This window comes from Pithys albifrons, chromosome 6 (genome assembly GCF_047495875.1).
Source record: "Pithys albifrons albifrons isolate INPA30051 chromosome 6, PitAlb_v1, whole genome shotgun sequence".
NCBI classification, from domain to species: domain Eukaryota; kingdom Metazoa; phylum Chordata; class Aves; order Passeriformes; family Thamnophilidae; genus Pithys; species Pithys albifrons.
Genome location: NC_092463.1, coordinates 15,769,980 through 15,787,345, shown reverse-complemented (window position 1 = coordinate 15,787,345; position 17,366 = coordinate 15,769,980). Strand labels below are relative to the sequence as shown.

Genomic DNA, 17,366 nt, shown 5'->3' with positions numbered 1-17,366 from the left:
ACTTGGCCAGTGGTGAGTCCTTCCTAGAACTGGCTGGCATTGGCTCTGTTCAACATGGGGGAAGTTCCTACCAGCTTCTCAGAGAAGCCACCCCTGAATCACTGCCCGCCCCCCCCCCCCCTCCTCCCCGCCCCCCCCCCCCCTCCTCCCCGCCCCTTCCCATGAAAACTTTGCCATGCAAACCCAATATAATTACTCGGCCGGAGAAAATGTTACATTTAAAGTGTTAGTTGATGGAGTTTTTTTACGACTTCCTTGCTTTTTAATTTGATAAGGAAATTCCTCATTTAATTCTGAATATGTCTCAATCAGAGACTAGTTGGTACCTTGAACGAGCCCACGTATGCAAACACTGTAGCCATTATAACTTGTGCCCAATACCAGTATACCAAATAACTCAGCAATTACTTTTTCATAGGATCAACAATTTTCCCCATGAAAAGTGTAGTGTCAGTTTGTGTGTCAGAGATCAAAATAATGAAGGGCCTGTTGAATTTGATGGTAACTGAAGGATAGGAAATTCTGGTAGAGATTACGGCAGTGGCTCCTGCAGCTTCAGTTCCAGCCTCATCAACTTCCAGCAGGGCTTTATGAATTGCCTGCAGGGAAAAGGAGGAAACACTGTGATTTATATATGGGATAAAAAGAAGGTAAAATGAATTCTGTTCTTATGGAATATTTAGAAGGAGTGGTAAATCCAGTGAATGAATCTTTCTTTTATGGTAAGTCTCCAGTGGTCTGAAACAGGAGTGTTTTCTATCTCAGGACTGAACAAGGAGGGCCAAAAATAAACATGGACACACTGTAAATGCATTCTTACTAGTGCTGAGTAGAGAGGAATAATAACAGCCCAAGGACAAACTGGTTTATTTTCTTAGGTGGTTTGGACTTTCAATAGCAACACTTTCTCTTATTCCAAGGTTAATGAAATACTGTTATTTAAATGCTAATACAGTGGCAGTATTTGGCATCTTTAACATTAAATCATAGCTTAAATTGGCAGAGTGAAATTCTGCTTCTGCAAACTGGAATACTCTAGGAAAATTTGAGAATATTAAAAAAATATGTAGTAATCAACATAAAGATCATAATATACTCCTCATTTATAGTTTATTTGACATAATCTCATTTCAAATATTGCATTAGTGTCAAGAAATAATTCAAAATGTTGTCCAAGTTTTCCATGTACTTATTATCTGCCCTCTTATTAGCAATATTAAAGTAAACCAAAACTGAGCCAGCAGATTCTTTCTGTAGAAAAGCACAATTACTAAGCAAGCCCCTACATGTCATTGTGAGTTTTACTTAAAACTTCAATAATGCAGGGAAGCAAAGAAAGTCTTTAAAAACCCTAGACACAATTGATCAAAACAAACAACCACCACCCCATCACCAGCACTTACTTGTGAAACCTGGAGATCATGGCTGCCACTAATTCCAGAGAGATCAGCACTCCCTGAGAACACTTCAGTAATACCCATTTTCTCAAACAGGTTTTTAACATCATAAGACCCACTAATAGAAAACTTTGGTAACTGCAGATTTAATCTCCTGTTGATCAAAGAAAAAAAACAGCAGTGAGGCACTGCAGCCTTACTTCAGCCATCAGGATGGATATTATGCAATTCAGTGACACTTGGAAGGATTCCTTTGATTGTGAATTTGTTTGATGGTAGCATTTGTATTCCTTGAGCAATTCTGGCATCCAAAGAGATGCCCCATCTTCTTGTTCCTACATTCTCAATTTGATTTTTGGGAAAAGAAACTAATTCTTTGCCACTCATGCATCCCAGTGCCAGCCACACAACTAGCAGTTTTCTTTGGCTACAGGGTTACAGATAATAAGCAGACCAACTGTGGAAAGCCTAAAATAAGAGAAAAGGAGTATAAAATCTAAGACACAGCAAAGCAAATGAATTGTGTTATCACCATGGAAGAGGAGGTATGATAGTCAAAATGTAGCCAAGCTAGTCTTGAGGCAGTTGTTACAATGCTGTCAGGTCAGCAAGCCTCCAGTTCTTAGCAATCATGCTCTGCTCTGACTTATCTGGGCAATGGCTTAAAACCTCACTTCGTGAAATCAGGACATTATGTCCAGTAGGAGGTGATTTGAACTTAGCAACTCCTTTTAAAAACAGTAAAGTGTCCTCAAATATAGTAATCCACCTACATAGAGTTACCTGGTCTTAAGTTTTTTATCCCATTTACAAACAGTTTCCTTGGAGAGAGCATCTTCCACTTGCTTCATCTTTCCATCATCAGGCAGAATGAGCAATGCTCGTACAGTGCCCTGGTAAGGCAGCTCTACCACCTCGCAAGAGAGATCCTGGTCATAGTAAGTGTCAGAGATACTGTCACGCTGCATCATGTTGACTCTAACAGATGCATTTTTGTTCACAAAAAAATCATCCTCATATGTACGCAAAGGATCAAAAGTCTTTTCCCATGCAGCTAATGGGGGGAAAGAGAAGATATTGCACTCAAATATGAAGATCATAAAAAATGGCTTATCTAAGTTAGACCAATTTAAATGTAGGACTCTGGAGGGCTATTTATGGGAGAATATGATTACTAAATCACTTCAACCTCCTGCATAGCACTTAGCAATGTATTTTAGCTGTGCAGTAAGCTCAGCATAATTAGTGTAAAACTTGCTGAAAAACAGACAAAGGTTTAAAGGACCAATTGAGAGTCTTTCTTCTACTGTAGCCATCCATACGTAACACCTTTTACACCATTTAAATACAATCATTTAAACATTCAGCCATAGGACCTTCTTTTGCCTTTCCTGTTAAGTTGCACTGCATGCAATATGACTGCATTCACACTGGTGAGGAATTCATCAACACATTAAAGGGTCCTAACATTTCAACAAGGCTCCAGAGGCAGAGGCCCTCATAATGCTATGTCCCAAGTTTTCATGCAGTGCACCTAGCAGATCTACTATAAAACTGGGGACCCTGTTCAAGGATGTCAGTATATTGAGTTTGAATGGTATGTACAGTCAGCATAGAGATCTTGGAAACATCTTCAGTCATTATGCTCTCAGAGCAGAGAGACTACATGCAGTGGATCCCTGTCTATGAGGTGCCTGCTAGAGTGGGACTTCTCTGTCCACAGATTTCAGGCAAACTGGGTCAAAATTAAGCAATCAGTATTTATCAACAGTCAGATCCTCTGCTCTTGGCCAGATCTCATCTCTACTTTGAAGGTTCTCCAGAGTTTAGCTATTTCCTAAATAGTGACCTGGTAATAAATCATCAGGAGTTCCCTAAAATTTGTATTTTGCATCAAAACTATCTATTGGAATATTACATTAAATATCTTACCTTTAAAATAAATGTAGTTAACAAGAACCAGTACAGTACTTGGATCAAGATGACCAACTAATTCATGAATTTTCCCCTTGGTTTTCTCCTCTACATATTTATTAATTTGGTTCTCAGCTTCTGCTGGTTTATGGAAATCACTAGAAAAAAAATCTGCATCATAAAAATGTTTGGTATTTTGTAAAAATGACTCCTGTGGTTCATATCCTGTAGCTGTAAAAAGGGCATTCCCTATATTTAAGGTGATATTAGCATCAACACAGTTGAGTACTGATAAAACTTTGTGAAAACTGTCATGTATATCATCTATGCGAGTTTTGGTCAGATCATCAAAACCCAGTCCTTCAAAAATCTGAGACAGGGTGGTTGACTTAGCACCAACAGCCAGCATGGCAAATGCAGTGGAGATGCTCATGGGAGAAAAAAAAACATTTTCATCAGCTTTTTCTGATACAGCCTGCTTGTAAAATCTAAACACAAAATCTGCATAGTTAGAGCCTTGCTTGTCACAGTTATTTGTTAATAAATTTTCTGTTCCATCGTGCAGATTAGTATTATTGACTTCATGGCAAATATCTTCATGGTTGCAATGGGTTACAGCACAAAGAGCAGCAAGGACTGAACACAGGCACAGGAGACACTTCATCTTCTTTTCAAATGATTCTGTCACAAAATAAAGTCATTAAATGAGCAGATGGTAATGATGTGCTTGGTAGTAAGGAATAATAAATGGTTTGATAGCATAAATATTACATTGTGCAACTGTAAATATCTCATATGCATAAAATATTTAAAGTTCTCATGGGCGCAATGTCAAATTTAATTAATAAATTCAACTAAGTTATAGACTAAAATGTCAACATAATAAACCCACAATATTTCCTTGTAACTGGCCTGAAAAAGGAATATTTCTCTTCATTGCAATACATTGGCAGTGAAAATATAAAATCCATAATAATCTCTATTAACAATGACATTATTTACCCATGATGATTGTCTCCCATAGGATATATCTAAACAAACAAGTTACCATGAGGTAAGACAGGGTGTGGGTTTCAAAGACATTGAATTCTCCACAGCACATGCCCTAAAACAATTTGACAAACATAAGGAAATGTGAGGCATCTCACTGTTCACTGGAAGTGGGGTAAATTCCCTCACTTCTAACAGGGCAACCGCACAGGGACAGACAGCTATCATGGACTACCCAGTGCTTGTTAAATTCACACCCCTGTTTACTGTATGGCCCTGTTTATCTACTCACATGGACAGTCACTGGCCACAGCTGGTGGTGGAAGAAAGGCATGAACTTCAAGGCAAAATTCCAGGCAAAAACCTGGAGCATCCTGTGCCATTACAGCATTGTGTGAAGTGGGCACAAAGACATGTGGGAAGCAGTAGGTTTGCATCAGATAATGAGGTACAGGTTTGGACTGAAGGAACCCTGCTTTTTGCGGGGGCTGCAACAAGTGTTTTTAACTTACTAAATGGTGTTTTGCCCCTCACCATGGGTTAACTTGCATGGGATGTGAGAAGGACCTGAGTCCAAGAGAAAGAGGAGTACTAATCCCATTCGGAAATCAAAGGACATGTGTTAATTCATTTGGAGTTGACAAGTTTCTTCATTATGCTTGTTCTCCTAATGCTGATGTGGTTATCATTCCTATGAGCCCCTGCTCTCCCTGCAAGAACTGGAAGAAGTCTCTGGTTTACTGAATTTGTTTTCTTGATGTTCTGAGGAGGCATCTCATATAAACCCTCTTCAAAACTGTAACAAGCTATTGATGAAAATAAACTTTTTGCCACTTGCAACTTCTGTGTGAAAATATTTCTCAAATTCTTCTACTGTTATGGCTCCTCTTCTGGGTCCCAGCCAATACAGTCTGTTTGCATCCTTTTCTTCCAGGAACATATTTTCCAGTGTTGTGCCAAGGTAAAGTTCTCTTGGTCCTGTATTCATTCCCAGATGTGAAAGATGACTGTATATACTACCTGAACAAGAGAGAGTTTCGGAGGACAGCCCAAGTTCAAGGATTTTTGGTGATTAACCAGTTGTTTTATTTTTTTATTGATCATCTCTCTTGTTTTTACAGCAAACATATACCCTAGCTGTGTGTTCCCATGTTGTCTCAGGTCTGAGTATGCTGAGTATGCCTGAGAGGAGACAGGGCCCACTTCAGTGACCCAAAGTAACAAGTGGTAACACTAAATTTGAATTTCCTTAAACCAAAGATGGAGTATGGCTCTAGATGGGAATATGATTCAACTATTTGCCTCACAGGAAAAAAAAAACAAAACAAAACCAAAGAAAGCAAAAAACCCAAACAGCCCTTATGTAGTGTGGAAAAATGAAGCAATAACCTAGTACAGAGGGTGTTTCAAAAGTACTTGATGTTTAATATGTCATAGACTTTTTTTCTCCAGTTTTTCTGCAGCAAGATTATATTAGGCATGGCTCTGATGTTAACTTTGACTATAACAGATCCATTAAAAAATTTCTCTTACTATCAGAGCTCTCTACTGAAATCTGAAATAAGTACTTCTACCCAGTACTTCTACACTGAATTGTCATCTAGTTTTCCTCACATACTTTTCCCTTTAGAGATGAAAATCACATTAATTTCAACATTTTGAGATTAGAAAATTTCAGACAAATATTTTTACCTTCAAAGCTGAAGAAACTGGAAAGGTTTTATTAAATCTGGAAGTACTTTTTATGCAAATTGGAAATTCAGAAAATAATTCTCTTCCAGATGACATATTAGTTTGTCTATAGGTATAACAGGGTCAATTACATTTAAATTGTGGACCCATCCCCTACACTCGCCCCAGTCCTAATTAGAAAGCCTGTTCTTAGCAATTCAAGGGTTGTTTTATAAATTAAGTCACCAAAAGAGTTTATAAATTGGACCTGGTTGTTCAGTCATTTGTGGGTTTATACTAATTTGGAGTCACTGTGAAGACTGTTTCAAACCTAAAAGGTGATTACATCAGTATTCCATTTTGACAACTATTTAATAAGTCCCCATGACTTCAAAGGATAGTTTAGTTTGATTTCAGGCTAAGCATATTCCCCCAGAGCAGCAGGTCCCACTGGTCCTTGAATGTCTGCTTGATAAATCTTTTATTGCAACATCCACACAGACCCAAATCACAAGCAGACAAATGAAATTAACCCAATTTAAAAATTCCACCAACTGCGAAATCATTTGCAAGTTTCTAAGAAAAGCCTATGTGTAGTACTTACAAAATCAGAAGTGCCGTTGCATTCAGCTGACCATGCTGTTCCCCACACTGTTACTTATGCTGCTACATCACCTTCTGCTTAATTTGTTCTATTAAACATTAAACAGACCTGATAAGAACTACAGCCAACCAAGAAAAAGCAGGAAACAAACCAAATATTGACAAAACAGGTTGTGAGGATCATCTCTGTTATTCAGCCAAAGAAGCTGACATTCTTCCGCCATTTGAAGAGTAGCTGCCTCTCTGTTGCCCCTCACCATGTAGGGGAGCTTAGTGCAAACATTGTGTAGTTAGGACCCTTCTGGAAACCAGGAGGTTGTGCCCAGAACCACTGGAAACAGACACTAATTCTTGCTGCCAGAAGTCACTCTCCATGCTGTGATGAGGCACATATGTCGCAGACAGCCATGTATCACACTAGCTCGGTGCTCTTCCAAAGTCTATCCAGAGCCACATCTTCTCTCTTATTCTCAGCCTGTACATGCATGGCAGATTAATTGCCTGTACCTCCTCACTGGGACTGTAGCCGCACACCACCAAAAGCGTATGTGATAGATGTATTTCCCTGATAGGTTTTGTACTCTGGCAGATGTGGTCCCTTCATCTGTCTCAGTTCTGTGTGCTTCTCAGTTACTGCCTCGGGCAGGTGGTGGGAATACAAGCAGAAAGCTGATTACTCCCACACACGTGCATACTGCATGTGTGCACTAACATCTCGTTCTCCTTGCCCTCTCACACACTTTCCAATTCAAATGAATACAACTACTGCTTGTTTCTATTAACTTTTTCCAATAGGAATTAAATGCTGATGGATCAAGCTGACTGAATTCTTCCAGGTAACACCCAAGACTATGAGTGATTGGTGACTTGAAATACGTTTCCCTATTTGTGACAACTCTTTCCTTTGTACTTGTTTATTCACATGTGTAATTTTGTTGTTACAAACAGATAAACATGGAGACAGAACATAGAAAAATCTTGCCTGGACACTCCCCTTCTTTGATTCCCACTTCAGCTCTTTCCTACTCCCCCCTTCCCCCCTGCCCCCTTTTCTTTCTCTTGTACCTTCTGATTCTGTTTGTAAAGGTCACAAACACAAAGATTATTTTGCTCATCACAGCCGTGACTGACAAGTCATGGTGGTCAAGGACGAACTGTGTTACAAAATGGTTATAAGCCTCTTGTTTTCTCTTTCGCTTGAGATGCCTTGTAATTACTGCTTTGTTTTTAATAACGCTAAGCTCAACTTTAACAAGGCATTTCCTTAGCATTTCATTATAGCACCAGCAATAAGGTGCTACAGTAGCTACGCGTGCCAGGTGTACCACGCACTGCCATGAGCCATTACAGTCCCACCTGTCTACTGACCATAATTTCAACTCTAGAACTAAGTCATGGAACCACGTTCACCAGGTTCATACTGATAATTTATCTACTGAACTAGATATTTCCCTCTGCTATTTATTTTTAATAGGAATAAAAGTATAAAATACTGAAATAACAGATGTGTTTTATTCCTTCTGATAATTAAAACCACGACAAAGTCTACATTCCCCATGTCCCTGTTACTGCTGCATAGTTCATGTAGGTTAGTTTTGATACCACACCCCAACTCACATTTTGACACCTTTGGATGAAATAGATCCATGTAATAGTTCATGCATTTGCTAACAGCTTACAAACATCTCCCTTACTGTTGGTTTTGTTTTGAACAGACCATTCTGAAACAGGTTTAAAGAGTTCTTAATTAACCAATGACTAGTAAATTCAATGGCAACAGAATCACTCAATTTGTCCAGTGTCCAAAGGAAATTAGAGTTTTTGTGTCGATTTAGCAAGAATAACAGCCGTTCTGGGATCAGAGAAACACAGGTTACTTCAAATATAAAAGTCTTTATCCCTATAGATCTATTATGTCATAAGTTACACAAAGATTTGCAAGTGCAAAACATATAGACCACAAGCATATTAACCTGGCAGCAATATGAAGGAAATGTAGTATGGAATTAGGAAGGAAATTTACATTGCCTTCTCCTCCATTCCCTTGCTAATAGTTTTGTTATGTAATAGTCTTTGGGAAGCATCAGGCAATCAGAGACCAAGGACAATTGTTAAGATTGAAGATATATGCACGTCTGGTGAACTATGATTTTTCTAGTCTGGATGACGTATACAATGAAGAAGAAAGGTGCAATCTGCACACAGTGGTCATGCCATGCTTTCAATACTTCTGTCCTGTAAGAAAGACAAAATCCAACAATTTAAAAAGGAACTGTGAAATGAGGATGAAATATAGTCTATATATAGTGGGGGGAAAAAATTCATAAGAAGAGGGAAATTCTGCTCACACAACTTCTTTTCATCACTTGTATGAACAAAATAGAGAACAGATGAGATTTTTTTTTAAATTGCTATACCAATGACCAATAGTGAACACTTATCATAATTTTTCAGTTGGTAAGCCAATGCCAATTGCAAATTATACACCAAATGTAGCAGATGTGTTACATATATGGTGCAGTAATAACAACTGATTCTCCCGCTGCTGCTTAAGTGTGCACAGCTTGGCAAGTATGACAAGACTCACAGAAGACTTGAGCCCTTCTGTAAAACGGGAAGGAGACTAGGCAGGTTGCTTTAACATTAGAAGCCTTTATTTAGCCCCCAGAATCTTTTAAAAGAAGGCCTGTTTTTTATTATTTCTGTATGGACCAGCTTTACCATGGATTTTCTTTTCAGACTTGAATGTTTTTGTAGTACTAATAATAGTAACAAAAGATCTTACTGAGATTTTAATATCTGGATGATTTCTAATAGGGGTATTGTGAAAGAATAGTATGCATTCTGTTTTCTTTTCCTCCTAACCCCCCAAATAGATGATAAATAATCTTATTGACTATAAAGATCCCCAATAATATTTTCCATTGCCCAAGTACTGTTTAGGATGCTGGAATGATTTCATGTTGGGGTAGACCACCTGATGAGAGAACAACTGGACTGAAAATTCAGGATAGATGACTATCTCTGTTGGGCAGCTCAGACCTTGGTAACATCACTTTAGTTCTTTATTCAGTTTAATGAAGACAGGATAATTTTTTATCAGTTTGATTCCACAGCACCTCGCTTGGTAAGAGGGATGCACAATTTGAAAATCTGTGGTCTGCAGGATACAGCTTTCTACAGCTCAAAGTGAAATTGGAAATGCTCCTCAACTGCAAGGTTCCATAAACAGTCCTCCGGAGTTTACAAAAAGTGTCTTATTTCCTGGTATGCTTAGCAGTTGTGTTCAAGGGATGGTAGTTACCTAGGTACACTACAGCATGGGAAGGGGTGATAAAGCATACATAAATTGCAAGTATTAAGAGCCTGTATGCACCATGTGATACTGCACAAGCCAATCCTTTTACCAGAACTTTTTTCTTCCATGACTAGAAAATGTAAATATCTGTTGCCATTAGCTACAACACAAGAATTTTGTGTAGGAACATAGTGAAGGGTAAGATCCTTATGCTTACTGAAATTTTTTTCAAATATGTTTTAACTCAAGCATATGTCAGCAGTGATTGCTTCACCTGTACCTCTTTGACTACTGCCCATCCAATACTGTACTTTAAAAATCGTATTATTTACCTATGGCACCTGAATCCTGCTCTGACCGTGTAAGCTAAGAAAGGAAGGATGACCAGCCTTAGTGGGTAGCTATAAGCAGCCAAGAGGCTAAGTTTCTGTGGAGTGAACCTGTGATTGAATTGGAAAGGTAAGTAGAAACTCCCAAGTCCCAACCCAATGCTGTGTAACTACTGGCCTGTCCTTCTTTCCTAATAATGTGCTTGCATTAAACAAAGAAAGAAATTAATCAATTAATTATGGGTTTCCAACAGTAATATAGTACTTAAAATTTTAATAAATGTGTGTCTATACAACATCAAAATGTACTTAACAAGAACCATCCCAATGAGTAATTCAAGACTTAAGCAACTAACATTATTCTGAAAGCCTTCATTAAAAAATTCTTCTTCACCTTTCCATTTGATCCACTGACCCTGCTATCTGGGACCATCTCATATGAATTGCTTTCTTTACGTCCTTTGTACTCCTGGGTGATACTGAATCAAGTGTCACACAGCTAATCAAATAAGGTTGATCAAAGTGGATTGAAGTAAACAATAGCGACACTATTCTGTGACTCAGAAGATCAGCTGCCCAAGCACACCATATGCCTTTTGGCTAATGCTCAGAGAAAGGACCCACAAAGTGGTCTTGCAATCCACAGCATCAATTTACCTTGTTTATTATACTTTGCCAGTCTCCCTACTCATACAGAACAGCTCTGTTGAATATGAGAGTACAAACAGAGGAATCCACCAGGGAACAAGCACAGAAGGGAGGCAGGTTTCAATTTTATTTGGAGCGCATATAGAATAGATTAAATTTTGCTGTGGTCACTAGTTTTATTTATGTTGGGAGAAGATTTAGGCCAACATTACAAAGCTTTTAAAATCCCACTCTAGGTCAATATGCAGACAAGTTGAACAAAGCTATTTTTCCATGTAACCAACCATCATACAAGCATCTCAAATCTACTAGTTTTAACAGAAATCTGTTGGAATTATAACTGCTTCAGTACAGATCAAAACTTCACCACCTCAAACTTGTCAATAGCCTGTCTAGTGTTGGCTCCTACGTAGTGATACCTTCTCTGACATTCTTTTCCTGCCTTTCTTCACATCATCCACAGTCACTTGTAGACCACTCTCATCTTGGCACACAATTCCTCTACTTCTGTTTGCTCCATCAGCTTTGAGAGCAATGGCAAATAGAGCATGTTGAAGAATCATAGAGGAAGGCATTCCCAAAGGAATCACAGAAAGCCCATTCATCAAAGGTCAGCCTTTGGGAAACAGGGAAAGCCCAGACTGATTTTGACAGAATACTCAGGTGTCTTCTTCCACAGAGCAGCCGAGCATTGTGGTGCTCCTAAGGCTGGGGTCAGTAGGAATGGGGTTCAGCTGTAGAGAGCAAAAAGGCTAATCAGGTCACATGAATTTCTAGGTGAGGATGTCCTGCTCTCAGGTTCATTGATCAGCCAGTGAGAGTATTTTTTTCCTTGATGATGCAATGCTTTTAAATTAATGCCTTTAGTAGAACTTGGGTGGGTGGGGATTATGAAAACCAGTTTGAACTGGTCTCTGGCCTTTGTGAATGCTCTGGCTCTCATACTAATGATGATTGAATTAATCTCTTAACAAACACGTTTGTTTTTCTAATTCGCCTCCACACAAGTAATTACTATAGCTCCAAATCCAACACCCCAATATTACAGCACAGATGACACTTAGCATCCTCTGATCTTCAGAGATCTCTGAACTATTGGGATCCTTCCTGATGTAGTTTCTGAAGCACAGGTTTCCTCACCAGAAACAGAATCCTGCAAGCCAGGACTATGTCTAAGAGGATTCATTGTCTATAAATGAGGAAATTTTTTACCAGCATATTCTAAACATATTAACCATCATAACTTAATGTAAAAGCAAGTATTTTTCCTACTACTCCATAGGCATTCAGTGCCCAGACAAAGCTAAAAAGTCCTTAAATCCTTTGAACTTGAGATTTGCACTTATCTTCGATGGTAGTAGGCTTGTAACTGAGCTACAATTTCAGTGTTCTATTACTTACAACAGACTCCACAAGTGCGCAACTTATTTCTTCCTCTGAGAAACTTTCCCAGGTTGCACAAGTACCCAGATTCTTCCTGTAGCCCTTAAGTGTTCCCCTTAAAAATATTTTCTGAGAAAAACTTGGACGTTATCTGACAGAGAAAGCTCCATGTAAGATAGCAGAGTCAGAGAAGTCAGAACACTGTCATTACTGTGTTGGCTTTGTCAACATTTTCAAAGACAAATAATGAAAAGATGCCATACTAATTTTTATTTTATAAGGTGATCGATTTTCCTACCATGTAACAATAAAATAGATAAAAAATTCAAAAACATTTTCAATAAATTTGTTGAGATTTTAAATTTTTGTCACAACTTGTGGAAAATTTAATGTTTTCAAATATCTCTTGGGAGAAAAAGATCATGTATTGGGTGTGAATATAATACAAATAGGGAACTGTGGACACTATTTAAAAGCTATTGTAGAGAAAGTCTGACCGGAAAGAAAATAATTGATTACAAGAAAATTTAGATTAAGCACTCAATTCTTGAAGTCAGGATGGAAAAGACTTCTGCATCAGTTGTAGAGGACCTGAACAATGAAGAATGTTTGAATTATGTTTTGTTTGCCTTTTTTCATGACCTAAAAATTGATTTATAATATATTCTAAGGTCTTAGATGTACAGGAAAAACAGTTTGGAACTGGTATACTGAGATCTAGTTCACATTAAAAATAAATTTTATTTAAAGAAGTTTGGTATGAATCTTAAGGGAAAAACAGACTAGTACTACAATATTCTAGTTTTTAAAAAACTACATATATTTGACAGAGAAATAAAGTAACAAAACCCAGAAACATTAAACAAGAGATATGATAGATCTGGTGAGAATCCTTGTGAAGGTACACTGTAAACATGGGATTGCGAAAAGTATAATCAATTGTTGTACAAAGACCAAAACTGCAAATAAGCAGGCAAATGTAAACTCACCTACTTCAATCATTCAAGGAAGTGATAAACTGTCCAAAAAAACACACATTTTTTTATAATGAATGCTTCTAAACTATTGAGTCAGATAAGTTGTCTTAGATTTTTAGTTATTTTCTACTGAGCCATTGAGATGATAGAAGTATTGCTATTAATTGAGGAAATAAAAATGCCTTTTACTATCAGCTCCACACTGCTGTCTTAGACATCCTCGGGCACAGCAAAAGAAAACACTTAGACTTTGGCTCTGAGTTGAGCCTATAGATACCCAGTAGTGTATACATATATATATATATGGTATATATAAAAATATCCTATAAAGCCATATAAAGTGGGCCCTTTTAGCTTAGACTAAAGATTCATCTAGTTCAGAGGCCAGTGCTGCACATAGTGTACACAGGGTAGGCATATCTTGGCACATGGGCACACTGAGGTTTCCCTTCTCTTTCTTCCTTTCTTTGTATCTTCCACTGATTTGTTTCATTTTTCAGCATCATTGAGCATGGAGATGACATATTCAGTGGCCTATCCAGCATCCCTACAAAATATGTATATCCTGAGTGGCATTGACTAACTTGAAACCATCATGCCAAGTATAAAAAAAGGGCTTATTTGTACTCTTTGCCTGATATTTACTGGCAGTGATTTTCCTCTGACATTTTATCATCCAGTCACTGTGTACCATGTACCAAGAAAATGTGTCACCTCATGATTTATTAAAGTCCCACATCATCTCTGACTTCTCTGAATAATGCATGCCTGAACTCATTGTTTATTAAGAGTCTACTCTCCCTACTAGCGTACAATTTTTTTTAGGTCCCTTCCTGAGGAATGTTAAAAGTTTTCATAAGTATGTTACATATATCACTCAAACCATTATAATACATGAACATATCAACTCTTTCAAAGAATCCTTTGGCAAAGGATTCTGACTACTGCTGTAAAAGACAAGGGAAAATATTTCTATAGATACATTAGCAATAAGAAATAGCTAGGAAGAACCTTCATTCTTTACTAGATGCAAGAGGAAACATTGTGGCAACAGGTGAGAAAAAGGCTGAGGTACTTCGTGCCTTCTTTTCCACAGTTGATAAGACCAATTGTCCTCAGAGTACCCAGTCCCTGGAGCTACAGAACTGGAATGGGGAGCAGAATGTAGCCCCTATATTCCAAGGGAAAATGGTCAGCAACTTGCAACACCTCTTAAACACACACAAGTCAATGGGGCTGGATGGAATCCACTCAAGAGTACTGAGGGAGCTGTGGAAGAGCTCACCAAACCACTTTCAGTCATTTACCAGCAGTCCTGGCTAAGCAGGGAGGTCCCAGAAAAATGGAGATTGGCAAATGTGACGCCCATCTACGGAAAGGGCCAGAAAGAGGATCTGGGCCAGTACAGGATAGTCAGCCTGACCTCAGTGCTGGAGTAGGTTATGGAACAGGTCGTCCTGAGTGCCATGACACAGCATACAGAGGACAACTGGATGATCAGGCCCAGCCAGCACAGGTTTATGAAAGGCAGGTCCTGCTCGATGAACCTGACCTCCTTCTATGACAAGGTGACCAGCTAAGTGAATGGCTGTGGATATTGTCTACCTGGACATTAATAAAAGCTTTGACCCTGCCTCCCTAAGCATCAAGTCACAACAACCCCCTGCAGTGCTACAGATGTGGGGCAGAGTGGCTAGAAAGCTGCTCAGTAGCAAAGGACCTGGGGTGCTGGCTGACGCCCAGCTGAACATAAACCAATGTGTGCCCAGGCAGCCAAGAAGGCCAACGGCATCCTGTCTTGTATCAGAATTGGCATGGCCAGTGAGACCAGGGCAGCGATCATGCCCCTGAATTTAGCACTGGTGAGGCCACACCTCAAATTCTGTGTTCAAATTTTATCCCCACGCTACAAGACAAAAAATTGAGATGATGGAACTTGTCCAGAAAAGGACAATGAAGCTGGCAAAGGGTATAGACAGTAAGATGAGGACTAGCTGAGGGAGTTGGGGTTGTTTAGCCTGGAGAGAAGGGGGCTTAAGGGAGACCTTATTGCTCTCTCTGACTACTTGAAAGGAGGGAGGAGGTTGTAGTGAGGTGGGATCAGTCTCTTCTCAAAAGTAGCAAGTGATAGGACAAGGGGAAATGACCTCAAATTGCTCCAGGGGTGATTTAAATTGGATATTAGGAAACATTTCTTCATGGAAAGGGTTTTCAAGCACTGCAACAGGATGATGGATTCACTATCCCTGGCTGTATTTAAAAGATGTGGGGATGTGCCACTTAGGAACATAGTTTAGTGGTGGAATTCACAGTTCTGGGTTAAGGGTTGAAGTTGACCTTAAAGGTCTTTTCCAATCTAAAATATTCTATGCTTCAGTGAGGGTCATGATAGTTCTTCAATATTTTGTCATACCTATTAATAATATATAACTACAAATTCTGCAGTTTCCCAAAAAAACACAGTTGAACTAGCTGTTCTACAGCTCACTGCACATTCACTTACATCTTTTTGGAAAAACTGAACATCATGTTTGTCACTTATTATTCTGGTACAGAAACAGTTTAATTGCTGCATCAGAGTGGAAAGCTTAATATTTTTCTTCTTGAGACAGCTAAGAGTTCTTTCATGCATAATAAACAGTCTTGGCAATGTGTTGTTACTTGTTCTTTATTACTTTCCCTCCCCTGAAAACTCTTCTAATGTTAGTTCAGTTTGGAATAGTGGGCCAGGCTCAATCACTGTAAAGGAAGCACATGTGAAATTAAATGAGGTTTTCTGTTTTGCCAGTGCCCCCCTTGAGCACTTCTTCTACACTTTGAGCATCCGCTGTCTCCTCAAGCTCTCTGAAATGATGTCTTTGAAAAATAGTATATTATCATGTGACAGGATTTCTGCAAGTTTCTTTTTTTTTTCCTCAAAATTGCCCTTGTTCTTTCTTGTTATACTTTTAGATTTAATGTTGTGGGATTGTTCTTTTTTTTAAGGGGGGATCCACTGCTCTGATAATGGCTTCCATTTTCTGCAGTATTTCATCTTAATTCTAATTTATTTTTCTGTGTGACTATGCCTTTTTTTACTTTTTAAGTTAGGGCTTCCTGGATTTATTTCTAAATGGATTGGTGTACATTTTTACAGGAAAGCAAGCTGCAAGATTTGGTTAAGTCAGAAAACTATTTGTGACCTAGCAAGATCTGCAGCGCCTCTAGGTAGATGTAAATTGCAAATAACTGTTAAGAACTCATAGAAAACTTCCTTCAGTCAAGGTTTGCTATGGTTCCAGTGATGTAGGCAAATTTAGTAGACCTAATTTTCAGTTTGGTAAAATACATTTCTTTTTTCTTACTGCCTTATTTGAATGCTACAGAGATGAATTTTTCTGCAGTGTGATTTTAATTTGAAAGTGGTTTCCTCTGCAGAAAGCTGTCAGCTTCTAAGTGCTTTTCTTGTTTCTCTGTCATAAGCTATTAAAAAAAAAGCTATAATCTAGATGGCCTGAATTTTGTATATGGAATAACAGGAAACGCAGCTCAAAACACATGCCAAGACAGATAACACATTATTAGAGAATCATACAATCACAGAATATTTCAAATTGGAAGGGACACACAAGAATCATCAAGTCCAACTCCTGACTCTGCACAGAACCATTCCTAAGAGTAACACCATGTACTTGAGAGTAATGTCCAAATGCTTCTTGAACTCTGTCAGGCTTGGTGCTGTGACCACTTCCCTGAGGATCCTCTTCTAGGGCCCAATCACCTTCTGGGTGAAGAACCTCTTTCTAACATCCAGCCTAAACCTCCCCTGACACAACTTCAGCACATTCCCTCAGGTTCTGTTGAGAGAGCTTTTTAGGAGATGAGAGACACACAGAAGCTACACACTTGGTAGAGTAGAAGTGGCATGCTCTCTATAGGCTTTGAAATAAACATCTCTTCATCAAAGGAATGTCCAATCTTCCCAAAAAGTGTTCTGCCTAATAGAGATAACCTATTATTTATTCCCCAGGTGGAAGACAGAGAGCTTTCTGAAACTCGTTGGTGGCATCACTGTGCCAAGCAGCAAACTACTAACTGTTGACACTTGTCAAAGACCCCTGCTTGAACCATACTAAAGTCTTAAGTCTGAAACACAGAAGTAAAATAGCAAAATTAG

General features: G+C 38.7%; 1 protein-coding gene across 1 annotated transcript; it reads right to left on the bottom strand.

Annotated features, from left to right (window-relative positions):
* Window positions 1-230: 230 nt before the first annotated feature.
* Window positions 231-6,680, bottom strand: LOC139672882 (serine protease inhibitor A3M-like). Its single transcript, XM_071557601.1, has 5 exons — window positions 6,577-6,680; window positions 3,330-3,992; window positions 2,181-2,451; window positions 1,404-1,551; window positions 231-599 (listed from the first exon to the last, which is right to left on the bottom strand). Exons 2-5 carry the CDS (start codon window positions 3,973-3,975, stop codon window positions 405-407), a joined length of 1,260 nt encoding a protein of 419 aa, XP_071413702.1. The 5' UTR covers window positions 3,976-3,992; window positions 6,577-6,680; the 3' UTR covers window positions 231-404.
* Window positions 6,681-17,366: the final 10,686 nt, after the last annotated feature.